Raw genomic sequence first — 16,772 nt, forward strand, 5'->3', positions numbered from 1 at the left:
GAAACCCTGGATCAATAGTTCCATGCGAGCAGCACTTACAGCGCGACATCGAGCTTACATCGCTGGCAATCAACTAGAGCTCAAGAAAAGCAGCTATGATCTGCGCAAAGGTATCAAGGCTGCGAAACAATAACATAGGGACAAGATGGAGTTAAGATTAACAACGAAAAGCGCACATGACTTGTGGCAACAATTACATACCATCACAGACTTCAGAGCCAAACACTGTGGCGCCAACATTGCGGCCTCTCTCCCAAATGAACTCAATCGCTTTTATGCTCAGTTCGATGTCACTAACTCTGAGCCTCAGAGGAAAGCCACCGCTACAACCTGCAACCTGGTCATCTCTGAGGCTGAGGAACGCAGATGCTTCCAACGACTAGACAGTCACAAGGCAGCGGGACCGGATGGCATCCCAGGGCATGTACTCAGGGTCTGCGCAGCACAACTGGCAGGTGTGTTCACTGATATTTTTAATCTCCCCCTCTCCCAGTACAGAGTGCCCTCCTACTTCAAATTATCCACCATTGTCCCTGTACCAAAAAAGACCAAGGTAACACGCCTGAACGACTGGCGTCCTGTCACACTCACCTCATTTATAAACAACTGCTTTGAGAGGCTGGTCAAGGATTACATCTGCAGCTTGCTACCACCTAAGCTGGACCCCCTACAATTTGCCTACCGACACAACCAACCGACAGAGGACGCAATAGCCATAGCTCTACATACCCTTACACATCTGGAGAAGAAGGATGTTTATGTGAGAATGCTGTTCTTGGACTACAGTTCAGCATTCAACATCATAGTTCCATCCAGGCTCAACAGAAGTTCAGAGACCTTGGCCTTGACCCTATCTTGTGCAGGTGGATCCTGGACTTCCTATCAGATCACCAGTCAGTTGTAAGAGTGGGCTCCCTCACCTCCAACCCTCTGACTCTCAATACAGGAGCCCCCCAAGACTGCGTACTGAATCCCCTCCATTACTCCCTGTATGCCCATGACTGTATCGCCACCCACAGCTCTAATCTGCTAATTAAATTTGCCAACGCCACTACATTGATTGGCCTAATCTCAAATAATAACGAGGTGGCCTACAGGGAAGAAGTCATCTCTCTGACACAGTGGTGTCAATAAAACTACCTCTCCCTGAATGTCACAAAAACAAAGGAGTTGGTTGTGGATTACAGGAAAAATGGAGACAGGCTAACCCCTATTGACATCAATGGATCTGGGGCTGAGAGGGTAAACAGCTTTAAGTTCCTCAGCATCCACATTACCGAAGACCTTATGTGGTCCGTACACACCAGCTGTGTGGTGAAAAAGGCACAACAGCACCTCTTTCACCTCAGACGGTTGAGCAAGTTTGGTATGGGCCCCTAAATCCTAAGAACTTTCTACAGGGGCACAATTAAGAGCATAACTGCCTGGTCTGGGAACTGTACCTCCCTTAATCACAGGACTCTGCAGAGAGTGGTGTGGACAGCCCAGCACATCTGTAGTTGTGAACTTCCCACGATTCAGGGCATTTACAAGGACAGGTGTGTAAAGAGTTTCAGCGATGTCATTTCATAACACCCAATCCAGTATAGCTGATCCCCTAGTAGGCTCAATAACAAACAGCTCCAAAAAGCCATCTCATAGGCATTCAACACACTCACTCTCTTGAGATCCATTACCAACCTGATTTTCCCCAATCGACCTGCATGTTGAAATCTCCCATGACTATCATAACATTGCCCTTTTGACACATATTTTCTATTTCCCATTGTAATCTGTGGTCCACATCCCAGCTACTGTTGGGAATCCTGCCATAAGTTCCTTTTATCCTTGCACTTTCTTGCACACAAGGATTCAACATCTTCTGATTCTCTGTTACATCTTTATACTGATTTGATGCCATTCTTTACCAACAGCCCCTCTGCCGATCTTCCTATCCCTCCGATTCAACATGTAACCTTGGACATTCAGTTCCCAACTACAACCATCCAGCTACGATTCAGTGATGGCCACATCATCATTCCTGATAATCTTGCAATAGTGCAACAAGATCATCCACCTTTATTTCTCATATTCCGTGCACTGAGATATAACACTTTGAGTACTGTATTTGCTACCCTTTTTGATTCTGCATCCCTAATGCAATGATACATACCCTGCTGGCTGCAATTTTGTCCTATCATCTGCCTGCCCTTCCTGACACTCTGACTGCTCACTGTCTATGCTTTTTCACCATTTGTCCTATCCTGAGTCCCTTCACTCCAATTCCCACCCTCCTGCCAAGTTAGTTTAAAATCTCCCCAACAGCTCTAACCAACCTGCCTGCAAGAATATTGTCCCCCTTGGGTTTAGGTGCAACCCGTCACTTTTGAACTGGTCATACCTCCCCCAGAAGAGATCCCAATGATCCACAAACCTGAAGCCCTGCCCCCTGCACTAGCTTTTAAGCCACACATTAAACTGCCAAATCATCCTGTTTCTCACCTCACTGGCACGTGGCACAGGCAGCAATCCAGAAATTACTATCTGGGAGGTCCTGCTGCTCAGCTTTCTAACAAGCTCTCTAAATTCTCTTTTCAGGACCTCTTTGCTTTTCTTCTTTAAGTCACTGGTATCAATATGTACCAAGACATCTGGCTGCTCTCCCTCCCTCTCCAAGATGCTGTGGATGTGTCCCATTCATGTCCACAGAGTCCCCTATTTCTACCCTCTTTCCCTTCTGCACCAAAGATTCATTTACATTTGCATCTCTCTCAGAGAGATTGTTGCAGTTAACAAATCTTCATTAATTACCAGTGGACAATTTGTGCCACTCACTCTCTTAAGAGTCCATCCTCTTGCAAATACTCCTTTTGTTTTCTCCACCCTTTCCTTTATCTGCACGTTTTTAACACTGGAGTTTGAATGAACATCACCAACCTGAAACACTAACTTTGTTTTTCTCTCCCCACTGATGCTACCTGAACTGCTAACTATATTCAGCAGTCCTGATGTAGGATCGTCAACCTCTCCATAAATGCTGTCTGACCTACAATGCAAGACCAGTTTCTGAAAGGCTTCTGGCCAAAAATGCATTTAAGTACATTCAATGATAAGCCGACAGGGAAGGGAATAGTATCTTTGGTTGGTGGGGTAAATGCAAAATGGCGTGTTCTCCTTGTTTTAATACTCAGAAACCCAGAGAAAGGAGTTTTTTTTTAGTGTCGCCCGGAGATGAATAGTTTGTCTGAACTCCAGGCAGCCCACTTCCTCCAACAAATATGAAACGCCACAGTTCCTCCCTGCTTTCCCAGCTACACCGAATGATCTAGTTGGAACCAAACTTCCCATTGGTGTGGGGAGTGTGTGTGTGCGATATTCATAACGTCGCCGGCACCCGAACACTCACTAACTCACTCACCTCCCTCCACAAGACTAACAGCGTCCCCCCTTCGCTGAGCCCGGGCTGCCAATAGGAGCACGCCGCCTTTGCCGGTCACAGAGTGGGGGCGGGAGGGACGCCGCTCGGAGCGCGCGACTGCCTTTCAACCGGCAGCGGCCGCGGCCCCCTCGCGCGGGGTCCTGTCGCCTCGGCTCGAAGGTCCCGAGCAGGAAAATGGCGGCGCCCAGCAGCAGGGAGGTGCTGTCTCTCTACAGGACGATGTTGAGAGAAAGCAAGAAATTTCCCAGTTACAATTATAGGTAAACAAAACGATTTTTGTTTGTTTTCATTTTGTGAAGAAATATTCTAATTATCACGCTGGTTGTGTTTTAAAACATGAAATAGTGTCTCTGTCAGGGTGTGAAAACACAGTTATTTCGCAGGTTGGACACGTGAAAGTTGCCTTGCCGTTTAATATTAAAAATTCAAATGGCAATATATTCTGATCCCAAGAAGTATTAATCAAAGAATTAAAAATTCTTAAAAATTAGAGATTCTGCAGATATTGGAAATCTTGAGCAACACGCAAAGTGCTGGATGAACTCAGCGAATCAGGCAGCGTCTGTGGAGGCGATAAACAGTTGACGTTTTGGTCCGAGGCCCTGATTTCTAAATTCCTCCTCTGTGTTCATCAAAGTTGTGTTGGGCTTGGGTGTTGGGGCGTTTGTGTCGAAATTTTCTGTAAAGAGTTATGTAAAAGACTGTAGTGATGAAAAAAAAGACAAGATACATGCTGTCCTTGGTTCTTGATCCTCCAAAATATTCCGCATGGAATTTAAACTGGAGGTGGCAGAGGGTGGGCTTAAGAAGGAGATTTTTGGAGAAGAAAAGCTGCCTTAAGTTTAATTGGGTTTGGTTATGTGACTGTGTTAGGATTAAGATTATACCATGCTTGAGTCCTTGAGTCAGGTGGCTTTTGTACCTCCTGCTCGGTGACTGGTGGAGGGTAGAGAAGAAAGGATCACCAGGGTGGGTGCATTTATCTGCATATTGGCTGCTTTACTGAGGCAACGAGAAGTTTAAATAGATTCCATGGAAGGGAGGCTTGTTTCCATGATGTGCTGAAGTTTGTTCACAGCTCGGCAGTATGTTGTGGTAATGGGCACAACAGTCGCCACACCAAGCCATGATGTATCTAGATAGAATGCCTTATCTGGTCTACCACTAAAAATTAGTGAGGGTCAGAGGGGCCAGATTTCCTTAGGCTCTAACATGGTAAAATCATTGGTGAGCTTTGTTGGCCATGGTGTCTTTGTGATTCATTGAAGATAATGCTATTGTTGATGATCATTAAAGAATACAAAGCTTTCACCTGTCTTGACCTCACCACCACTGATGTAAACAAGAATATGTACATCTCCCCATTTTCTGAAGTCAATGGCCAGCTCTTTTGTTTTGCTGACTTTGAAAGAGGGAATGCTGTCATGACACTGTGCCACTAAGCTCTTCAAGACCACGTTGTAGTTTGATTCATCATTATTATTTGGCATACAATGGTGGTGTCATCTGCAAACTTGTACATGGAGTTAGAGCAGAATTGGACCACACTGTCGTGGGTGTATAGGGAGTAGAGTAGGGGTTGAGGGAAATTATGGTGGTTGTGCTGTTGCTTATCCTTATTGATTTGAGTTTGTTGGTCAGGAAATCAACCATCCATTTGCAAAGGGAGATGTTGAGTCCTAAATCTAGGAATTTGGAAATGAGTTTGCTTGGAATTATAATATTGAAGATAAAGCTATATAGTCATGGGCATAGCAATGAAAGTTGAAGCCAGAGCTCTCATTGTTTGCCTGTGGTGCCAGGTTTGTACTGCAATGCATACGAGAGTTTTGGCATTCTCTGCAAGGAGGAATTCCTATGCATGTAATGTATCTAACCAAGTACTTGAATCACCAAGCCGGGTATGGTTAGTTCAGGTTGCTATGGACCAAGTGCTGGTAATGGAACTAGTACATAGAATTTGATGGTTGATGTGGACTTGGTAGGCTGAAACGACTGTTTTGTGCAATATGACTCTAATCTGCTTTAAGTGACAGCTCCCTTATTTAATAACTACCTTCTCTTGTTTGAGACTCTCTCATGAGTTGAAACATCTCAATATCTATCTTCTCACAAAACCCTAGGATCTGGTTCTGATTTAAGATGTCACTGGTGAAGCATAGCAACAACTTGCTGGACAACAAATAAAACTATAAATTAGTCATAGTCATACTTTATTGATCCCGGGGGAAATTGGTTTTTGTTACAGTTGCACCATAAATAATAAATAGTAATAGAACCATAAATATTTAAATAGTAATACGTAAATTATGCCAGTAAATTATGAAATAAGTCCAGGACCAGCCTATTGGCTCAGGGTGTCTGACCCTCCAAGGGAGGAGTTGTTAAGTTGATGGCCACAGGCAGGAATGACTTCCTATGATGCTCTGTGCTGCATCTCAGTGGAATGAGTCTCTGGCTGAATGTACTCCTGTGCCCACCCAGTACATTATGTAGAGGATGAGAGACATTGACCAAGATGGCATGCAACTTAGACAGCATCCTCTTTTCAGACACCACCGTGAGAGAGTCCAGTTCCATCCCCACAACATCACTGGCCTTACGATTGAGTTTGTTGATTCTGTTGGTGTCTGCTACCCTCAGCCTGCTGCCCCAGCACACAACAGCAAACATGTTAGCACTGGCCACCACAGACTCGTAGAACATCCTCAGCATCATCCGGCAGATGTTAAAGGACCTCACTCTCCTCAGGAAATAGAGATGGCTCTGTCCCTTCTTGTAGACAGCCTCGGTGTTCTTTGACCAGTCCAGTTTACTGTCAATTTGTATCCCCAGGTATTTGTAATCCTCCACCATGTCCACACTGACCCCCTGGATGGAAACAGGGGTCACCGGTACCTTAGCTCTCCTCAGGTCTACCACCAGCTCCTTAGTCTTTTTCACATTAAGTTGCAGATAATTCTGCTCACACCATGTGACAAAGTTTCCTACCGTAGCCCTGGACTCAGCCTCATCTCCCTTGCTGATGCATCCAACTATGGCAGAGTCATCAGAAAACTTCTGAAGATGACAAGACTCTGTGCAGTAGTTGAAGTCTGAGGTGTAAATGGTGAAGAGAAAGGGAGACAAGACAGTCCCCTGTGGAGCCCCAGTGCTGCTGATCACTCTGTCGGACACACAGTGTTGCAAGCACACGTACTGTGGTCTGCCAGTCAGGTAATCAAGAATCCATGATACCAGGGAAGCATCCACCTGTATCGTTGTCAGCTTCTCCCCCAGCAGAGCAGGGCGGATGGTGTTGAACGCACTGGAGAAGTCAAAAAACATGACCTTCACAATGCTCGCTGGCTTGTCCAGGTGGGCGTAGACACAGTTCAGCAGGTAGACGATGGCATCCTCAACTCCTAGTCGGGGCTGGTCGGCGAACTGGAGGGGATCTAAGTGTGGCCTGACCATAGGCCAGAGCAGCTCCAGAACAAGTCTCTCCAGGGTCTTCATGATGTGGGAGGTCAATGCCACCAGTCTGTAGTCATTGAGGCCGCTGGGGCGTGGCGTCTTCGGCACAGGGACGAGGCAGGACGTCTTCCACAGTACAGGAACCCTGCGGATCCTCAGGCTCAGGTTGAATACATGGCAGGTGGGGGACTGTGAGGAGGGGTAGGAGAGGAGAGTGGAATATGTGATGGTTGGGGGCCGACAACAGATGGTTCATGTGGGGAATGGGCAAGGGCCACAATGTCAAATCTGTTAAAGAACAGGTTAAGTTCATTGGCCCTGTCCACACTGCCTTCAGCTCTTCTGTTGCTGGTTTGCCAGAACCCAATGATGGTCCTCATCCCCCTCCAGACCTCTCTCATGTTGTTCTGCTGGAGTTTCCACTCAAGCTTCCTCCTGTACCTGTCTTTAGCCTCCCTGATCCTGGCTTTCAGGTCCCTCTGTATTGCCCTCAGCTCCTCCCTATTTCCATCTCTAAACACCCTCTTTTTAGCGTTCAGGATGTCCTTTGTCACCCATGGCTTGTTATTTGAATAGCAAAGGACAGTTCTTGTCAGAACATTGCAGTCCACACAGAAGTTGATGTAATCAGTGATGCACTCTGTGAGCCCATCAATATCCTCTCCATGTGGCTCACAGAGTGCCTGCCAGTCTGTCACCCCAAAACAACCCTGGAGCGTCTCATAAGCCTCCTCCGTCCATTTTCTCACTGTCCTCGAGGTTGCTGGTTTACTCTTCACCAGAGGCACGTAGCAGGGTTTTAGATGCACCAAGTTGTGAGCTGACCTTCCCAGTGGGGGGAGGAGAGAGGAGCTGTATGCATCCTTAACGTTAGCGTACATCAAATCCAGAGTCCTCTCCCCTCTGGTTGTACAGCTCACATACTGCGTGAAGTTGGGCAGTGTTCTAGCCATGGTAACATGGTAGAAGTCACCCGAGATGGTAATGAGGGCACTCGGGTGCCGGGTTTGTAATCTGTCTATGACGGTGTAAATGATGTTACACGCCGACGTCGGGTTGGCAGAGGGAGGGATGTACACAACAACCACAATTGCACGCGAGATTTCCCTTGGCAAATAATATGGCCGGAGTCCAACAGCAAAAAGTTCAATATTCAAGCTACAAACACGTTCCTTGATTGTAATATGCCCAGGATTGCACCATCTGTTGTTTACCAGAACTGCAAGCCCCCCTCCTTTATGCTTGCTGCTCTCAGTGCAATTCCAGTCAGCTCGAACGGTCTGGAAGCCCTCTATGGAAATGCTTTGGTCGGGTATGTCCTCGTGCAGCCACGTCTCAGTAAAGCACATGACACTGTGTTACACAAGCTATGTATTAAACTATGACACAAATTATGTATTAAGCTCATTTTTTCACTACAATCAATAGCCTGCAGCTTCCCTTTCAGAGATGAACTTTTGAACAGCTTGTATGACTGGCATTTTTGCAGTGTTAACTGAAGTCTCAAAGGTGTAGGGTGGTTGTGTCATGGTGGGTAAAGACAGAATTGAGGTGGCAGAAACTGAGCCTGTGAGTGGGGAATGAGCCAATGTTTGGCAGATGCTGGAGTGGACTTGGAGGCAATTGGATGTGAGGCAGAGCCAAGGCAGCGGGGCCTGGATCAGAGAGCAAGGAATGATGTGCTGTTTGGCTGATTTAAGTCTTGTTAAGGTTGGGTATAGGCTGAATTGAGGCAGCGAGGCTCAGGCCCAAGAGCATATAAAGTGGCAGGGCCCAGGTCCAAGTGAGGAACAACCTGGGGTCTGGCTGATTTAAGCGCCGGGCCAGATTGGAAAGGTCAGGGTGTTGGGGACAGAGGAGAGGGGCAGGCCGTTGTTCAGCTCACTGCCCTGCAAGGTTTACTCATCTCCATGCTAGGCTGAGGCTGTGGCCTGCAACTAACAGGTTCATAGATGGACTGCAGTGATATCTGGCTTCGAGGCTGTGGACTTGCCTTTGTGAACTTCAGTTCTGATGTTATTTTCTTATATTTATTGTTTACATGATTTGTTTGTTTTTCTGATCTATGTCTCTAATAATCAAAGGCTGTGAACCAAATGCCAGTAAATGGATTAAGTATGGTCAGGCAGCACACATCAAAGTTGCTGGTGAATGCAGCAGGCCAGGCAGCATCTCTAGGAAGAGGTACAGTCGACGTTTCAGGCCGAGACCCTTCGTCAGGACTCAACTAAGTACGGTCAGCATGGATTTTGTGACTTCAGTGAACTTGATTTGAGCAGCCATAAACAGTGTATCAGATCAATGACTTTTCCAGAACTAAGAAAAATTAGCAATTTTTTTTAAAGAAAGGATTTTCAAACATAGGAAGGAAAAGCAGACAAGGAAGCAAAGATTAAGCCAGACAGATTATCTGATGGAAAGATAATAGTGCAGAAAGTGCTGATGGAATATAAATAAAATATGGAACAAAGTAGCAGAATCATTTCCTATAATATGTTACTTATTCTCCCTGCTTCCAAGCAATTGCTGACTTTGAAATTGCTTCATCCATTCCCTTTCACTCACATTCAGGCTTGTTTCGTTTTCTTCACCCTAAAAAGTTAACTTTTTTTCCCTATTCCCAAGAATTTCTGAGGCATTTTGTTTCATTTCAGATATCCAGCATCTGCACTATTTTGTGAAGCTTAAGACGTATGAAGAACAAAACTGAACTAGGGTTATTATCATCAACGGCCATATCAAAGATAGAATCAAAAGCAGTTGGTGCAGCTGTGGCATAGAGGATCAGGTGAAAGAAGTGTTATGTAGAGAGTCTATTATGTTTGGAAGAGAATAAACAAATCCAGCTGCAGAAGCAAAAAGTGATTGATCTTAATCACAGAAGATTTATTTTGTACTTTTATAACTAAATTTGTGTATCTTCTAGCTATCTTGTATAAAACCTCACGTCTCAATCACTTATTTTGCAAAAAAATACTTCTGATTAAGTGCAGTGAGGATTCACCAGGCTGATTTCTAGGAAGAGTGAGGAAAAATTAAACAGACTGGGCCTTTGAATTTCAAAGAATGAAGGATCATGTCATTAAATGCATAAAATCCTACAGGATGTAGAAAGGTCATCCTCCAGTTAAGCTGTTGAAAACAAAGGGAGTCAACTCTCAAAGTAAGGGGTCAGCCATTCTGGACAGAGATGAGTAGAAATTTCTTTACCCACAAAATATCTACCTTTGGAATTTTGTAGCCTAAATGGCTATGATAGGTTAATGGCTAATTATGTTCAAGAAGGGGAGAAATTTTTGTGCATTAGGGGAAGCAAGGGACAAATGCAGGAAAATTGCACTGAGGTTAAAGACCAGTCACAATTTTAATTGAATGACTGAGAGGTATGAAGGGCTGAAAGGCCTATTCTCTTTTTTATATTCAGTTAAGATTTCTTGACTCCAATAATCAGTTCCATAGTATCTCTTTCTTCATTCTCTGGTACTTCTGACTTGCCTCTCAGCAGGCTCACTTGGACACAGTGGTTGGTATTGTTTTACATCTATCATTGAATTGTGCTTTCTTCTGGTTTGAGATCAAGTGAGTATATCAATCGTCCTCTGTATTTGTTGGACATGCTGAGAATTGAATCTATAATGATTTCTACATTTCCTTCAATTTATCTTTTGGCTATTTTAATACGATCTGTAATTGTGAACTAGAGTATACTTAAGGGTAGAGTTGAAGGCCTGGTAATTAAGTGTTGAAGGTGATGTGAATTACAGAGTTGACTAAAAGAAGAATGGTAAAAATGTAGGATAGAGAAAAAGTAGAATTCAGCCAGTTTAAATAAACAAGAGTTATTCACGACAGAGATTGACGGCTTGGATTGGTGGAATTTGGTAAATGTTAATCTCAAGGTAGCTGAACAGACTGCTTTCTAAGTACTTTCACAGTTTGACTATAGGAATACAGGCTTAAAGACAACTCAAGTTAAAGAAGTGTAGTAAGTTATACAAATGGGAATAGGAAGTTTGAGGATTTGAGACAAAATCTGTCAGGCAAGTTATAGTGGATGTAATTAAGTACTGCTAACTCTAATGTTACACACTGTAGATCTGGGGAAGAAGAATGGAATACTTCCTTGCTGTGCATGTGTGAGAGTAAAGTAATTAAAATTTAAACAGAAAATTAAAAGCTAGCGTCTAGATACAAGTAATATAAAAAATAATGAAATGTATTGGCCTCTATAAAAGCTTTTCAGCTTTTGATATGCTTAACCTGGACATTGTCCTCCAGTGTTTCTCCTCTATATCCTAGCTTGGTGAGAAGACTCTTGCTTTGTTCTTGTGTTTTCAATGCATGGTTCATTTGGTTGTAATTGTTAAGTGTTTTACATGACTTCAGCTTGTGATGAGTGCTGCTTTCCTGGAATGTAGCTGATCATCTGGATACTTGAATATTCCTCCTCGTGTGCCCTCAGAGCATCTGCAATGCAGTTCATGCTGTCCCATTTTGCTAACTTGATTCTTGTCTCTGAAGTTTCTAATACTGTCTGTGGTGTTTGCACAATTCTACACCATTGTGTTCTGCATTCTAATGCGTCAAGATGCTCATTCCTCTCATCTTTATTTTGGCCTTGGACCACCACAGGGCTGTTTATTAAACTTGCATATTTTAGTTATGGAGGTTGGCCTCCATTGCAAAAAGATGTCATTTATGAAATACTAAGGCAATTTCATTGCAGTTACAGCATTGTGGCCAGTTGTCTGAGCAAGACTGTTCAATAATGTTATAACAATGGTGCTGCTTCTCCTTTTCTCCCCTCACTGTCCACAGTAGAGAAATAAATGTTATTTCACTTCAAATAGCACCACAAGATCTTCTACATCCATCCACTTCGAACAGTTTTAACAAGCAACTGAAAACCCAGAGTTGTATTCTAGCAACTTTGGCCTCTTATGATGTACCTCAATCTTTGTCATACCAATGGCACCTGGAATTGCACTACAAGATTTTCCTGGATTCCCAACTCTTCCTTTAAAGAGAGTTTTCAAAAAACCCACCCCTTCCACCTTTCCCTTGGATTTATAATTGTTGACTTTATGCTTCTGCAGAGCACTTTGGGATACTTTTCTACATTAAAGGTCCTAAATAAGCACACATTTTTAAAATTTGCAGCTCCATGTACTTCCCACAAAACTGAATTATTTTTGAAATTCCTTCATTTGCATTTGTCCTAAAAACTGCCTGTGTGAATGTTATGTATTCCCTCAGAGAAGATGCAACACCATGTAAATTATTTCACACAATGTTTCTTTGCAGGTGAAGACTGACTTGTAACTGACTAATCAATGCTTCTTCATGTTTACAACTCTTGAAAGAAACTGAAAGCAATAAGGTTCCAGATTTTGGTTGGATTTTTAGTTACTTAGAGATACAGCATGGTAATAGGCTAATCTGACCCAACAAGCCCACGCCTCACATTTACACCTGTGTGACCAATTAACCTATTAACCCATATGTCTTTCGAGTGTGGGAGGAAAACAGAGCACCTGGGGAAACCCATGCAGTCACGGGAAGAACATACAAACTTCTTACTGAGCGTGGCGGGAATGCAGTTTATGTGACAGATAATAAACTTCAGTGTCCATTAAGAAGGGTAGTTTGGTAACATGACCTCTGACCAAGCTGAACATGAGAAATGAAGTACATTCCTGATGGAGCAGCAAGTGTATTTCAATGAGCTGCCAACCTGGCAAAACTGCAGCATAAAACTATTCCATGTAAGATAGCAAAGTACCATGTAGCTGATAGTCAAGAGATCTAATGATCCAATCTTTCATCCTAATCACACTTCATTTATTTATTTAGAAATACAGTGCCGACCAGACCAGCAAACCAGCTATTTAACACCAGCCTAATCACAGGACAATTTACAATGATCAATCAACCTACTAGTTGGACATCTTTGGAAAAGTTACATCAATTCTCACTGATATTTTGCCACAGAATTTCACTAACTAGAGCACCTTGTAGAAATCCACGCAGACATGGGGAGAACGTGGAATCTCCTTACAGACGGTACCAGAATTGAACTCCAAACTCTGATGCTCCAAGCTACAAAAGCATTGCGCTAGCTACTACACTATCGGGACATCCCATATTCTCCCCATATTGTTCTTTCCATATCCCCAGTAACTCCCAGATTCTACTGCCCGCAGACATTAAATGACTATTTATATTTACAGCAGCCAATTAACTGCCAACTTCCATATGTCGGAAGTAACTGGAGTGTGGTTTTGGTCACTGCTCTCTGCTCACTCAAGCCTACTTAAGTTTACGATAGAGAATGGATCTTGCTATTCCTTTACAATGTAGCGGCAGGTGCCAGGGTACAAATTCCAAGCATGCTTTGGGTGGTGTCTTCACCCCAGAATGTTTTTTTCCTTGGGGGTAGGGGAGTTGTGAGGAATGAAGAAGGATTTTGGCTTCTATCATAATTGTAAGGCTTTTTAAATAATTTTGTCTTTCCAACACTCTGGAACATTGAAAGTTTAAAATTGTTTTAATTATAAACTAATAAAACTTATTAATAACATACTAAAGAATTTAAACCATTTCACTTCATTATGATATTTTTGTAAAATAAATTGTGTGTAGTTCTGATCACCCAGCCACAGGAAGGATGGAATTAAGCTGGAAAGACCGCAGAAAACATTCACAGGACTGGAGAGTTTGAGTTGTAAGAGAAGACTGGATAGGGTAGGTTTTATTTCCTTGGATGAAAGGATACTGAGGGTGACTTTATTGAGATATATAAAATTAATAGGGGTGAAGATCAAATGGCTAGACACAGTTTTTTTCCAAATGTTGGGGAGTCTAAAACTATAGAACATAGATTTACACCAGGAGAGGAAAGATTTAAAGGGGACCAATGGAGCAATAGCCATTTTACAGGGTGTAATGGGGATGTGGAATGAGCTTCCAGACAAAGTGGTGTAGGTGGGCACAGTTACAAAATTTATAAGATATTTAGATGTGTACATGGATAGGAAATGTTTAGAAGGATGTATGCTAAACAGTCAGATGGGACTAGCTCGAGTAGGCAGTTTGGGTGGCATGTATGAATTGAATTGAAGACCTATTTCTTTGACTTGCATTTCTCATTTTCATGAATCACTTTTGAAATGAGTCCTAGATAATCAGAGTCTTTCTCCCATTAAAGCCATATCAAAAACAAGACAGCATGCATTTAAGGTGAGAAGACATTTCAAGGGGATAGTGGATAACTAAGTTTTTAATTCAGAGTGTTTAATATCTCAAACTCACTTAAGGACAGATGGAATCAGATATAACCGCTATGCTTCAGAGGCAGGTAGATAGTCACTTACATAGACAAGGCTTAGTGGGATCTGGACCTAATGTGGCCAAATGAGATTAGTTTTTGTGATCTGTGATCTGGCAGGTCAAAGGGCCAGTCTCACAGCAACAGGTCCTTCAGCATACCACGTTGATGCTGACCATCAAGAATTATTCTATACTCATCTCATTTACCAGCACTTGAGACATGGCTCAGTGGCCTTGGCAATTCAGATGCTTGTCCAGGTTGTTCATGAATCTTTTGAGACTACCTGACTTCACCACCCCCTCAGACAGATTACAACCACGCTCTGAGTGAAAGTATTTTTCCTCTGATATCCAGTAAGCCTCTTCTCATCACTTAAACCTATGTGCCTGTCATGAGGAAATGTTTTTATTATTATCAATGCTGTCAATGCCTCTCATTATTTTGTATGCCCAAGTGGGCACCTCGTGAATTGCGTCTCCAGGTGGATCAGAAAGATGGTTCATATAATATGAGACCATGGTTCTGCCTCTTGATATCAAGCAGAGTCTGTTAACATTTATGAATCTATAAATCTTGGATTTGCAGTGGCTGCACCAAAATTCAGGGCTTTCTTCAATCTGATGAAATGCTAGCAGTTCTGAACTTTTTTCAGAACTGCTTGTCACAGGAAGATTCACCTTATTATATCATCCAAGTTAACTTTTTTTAAAACTCCTGAGAGATGTCTTAAACTTTATTTTAAAAAATCCTAAGCTAATTATAAAAGCTTTATTTACAGCATCTAACAGTGTTAAGTAATAACATATATCTTGAGAATATTCTGGAGGAATTGCCTGAATAAATGAACCAGGTTGAATATTGGACCTGAATTGGTTGCTTCTGCTTTTGAAGTTTTTGATCATTTGTTCTTGAAATATGTTCTTTCTCCCCTTACACAAGAGTAATGAAAACATATTGCAATCATCCTATTCCTGCCCTGACTAAAATGTTCAAATTCAACACGTGCTAGAAATTGACTATATTACAGACTGCCTTGCTCTCTCTTTTCCTTTATGTTCTCTTGTTTGCATGATCATATAAATGCAGAACAAGTGATTCACCTTTTCATTTTGAGTAGTTGGTGGCCTCTTCTTGGTGATTCTGTTAACAGCTTTACAGAGTTTGTGCTCTACATTTCACGTCATAATATACAAGAGCTTTAGGATAATTAGGATAATTGCATTCTAATTAAAATTAGATGGACAATCAAAACTCAAACCACAGGTTCAGCATCACTGTCTGCATTGTACTGATTAAACTACCATGTATTGTAAAAATACTTAGTTTGCTATATGTCAAAGCAACAATTTAAAGTTGAAGCTTGTACCAAAACTAGGTTCTTAAACCATGAGAGAAGAGGTAAAATGGTTTGTAATTTATCTTGCAAGATTGTATTTTCAATCTTCCAATCTACTCGTATTATCTGAATTAAGTGTGTAATCAAGGTATACAGTCTTGCACGGGAACTTGTATATTCCTTGTATTGGAAAAATATAACGTTCATTTAAATTAAAGCAAAATAATTCTGCAAATCTAGGAGCAAACTGGCATGGAGAACTTCACATACCATTGAGCAAGTTAGCAATACATCCAGAAAGATTTCCTTTTTACTCAGATACAGAATAATCTGGTTTGATATGGAACATTTTCTATTTAAGTAATAATTGTCTTTAGAGAGAGTTTTAATATTCCAACAGAACCGTGGAATCTAGGTGGACTATCAGATAAGTATCACTCAGGGATTATGTTAAAAGCATTAGTTCCATTCCCAGTATATTATTCTAAAAGTGTACACTGGTATGTATTGAAATAGTTCATAAATCTTATCCTAGTCTCTCATTATGTCTGAAATCAATAAACTGGGGCTGGTGATGCAGGAAATTTTCAAATTAATGCAGTAGTTGAGTTTTTTTTGGGATTAAGATACTCACTGTCAGTGGAAAATGATTTTGGCAAAATAACTGATTGAGTGATAATAGAATTTTACTTATAGAGGAGAAGGCATTTACTTTAGCCTGAAACTGGAGTCTTAAATCTAAACATGCAATAATGAAGGTGTAAGGTGGTTAGGACAAATGGAAAAATAGCATGAAAAGATTTGACAGTAACCATTTGCTAACATTTAAGTAACTAATGTATAGTTTACAATAGGTGTATATGTGTAACATAAAAACACAACACAATAAGTGGCAAAGCTGTAAGTTAATAAAAGTTAATATTAACTTGAGGTGAGACTTGTAATGACACCACCAAGCCTGATGATTGGGATAATTTCAGATTTTGGTAAAGCAGGCCAAAGACTTAACAAAGAAAAGGGAAGTCAATTACAGGATCTTAAACAGTGAGAGCTATATACAAAACCTTCAATGTAGGAGAATGTAAGTCAAACAAGAAGGTTATTTAAAATTCCTATGCACTGTCCTTTCACTCTTCCTTTCCCATCTAAGGACCCAAACAATCCAGGTGAAGTAGCAGTTCAACTTGCATTTCTTCCATTCTAGTGTCTTGCATTCATAATGTAACATCCTC

General features: G+C 42.0%; 2 protein-coding genes across 6 annotated transcripts in view; one reads left to right on the forward strand and one right to left on the reverse strand.

Annotated features, from left to right (window-relative positions):
• The window catches only part of fars2 (phenylalanyl-tRNA synthetase 2, mitochondrial), a 425,604-nt gene extending 421,995 nt beyond the window's left edge, over window positions 1-3,609 (reverse strand). For 2 of the 5 annotated variants that reach the window (XM_072283673.1, XM_072283674.1), the window contains exon 1: window positions 3,398-3,608. The gene's annotated coding sequence lies outside the window, so the exon portion shown is untranslated. Of the gene's footprint in view, window positions 1-3,397 lie in introns of all 5 variants that reach the window. The other 3 variants (XM_072283668.1, XM_072283672.1, XM_072283671.1) reach the window with 2 other exon arrangements.
• Window positions 3,422-16,772, forward strand: part of lyrm4 (LYR motif containing 4) — a 148,156-nt gene continuing 134,805 nt past the window's right edge. The window contains exon 1 of the mRNA XM_072283675.1: window positions 3,422-3,678. Coding sequence (XP_072139776.1) covers window positions 3,593-3,678 — 86 coding nt within the window. The 5' untranslated portion in view covers window positions 3,422-3,592. The remainder of the gene's footprint in view (window positions 3,679-16,772) is intronic.

This window comes from Mobula birostris, chromosome 19 (genome assembly GCF_030028105.1).
Source record: "Mobula birostris isolate sMobBir1 chromosome 19, sMobBir1.hap1, whole genome shotgun sequence".
Taxonomy (NCBI): Eukaryota; Metazoa; Chordata; class Chondrichthyes; order Myliobatiformes; family Myliobatidae; genus Mobula; species Mobula birostris.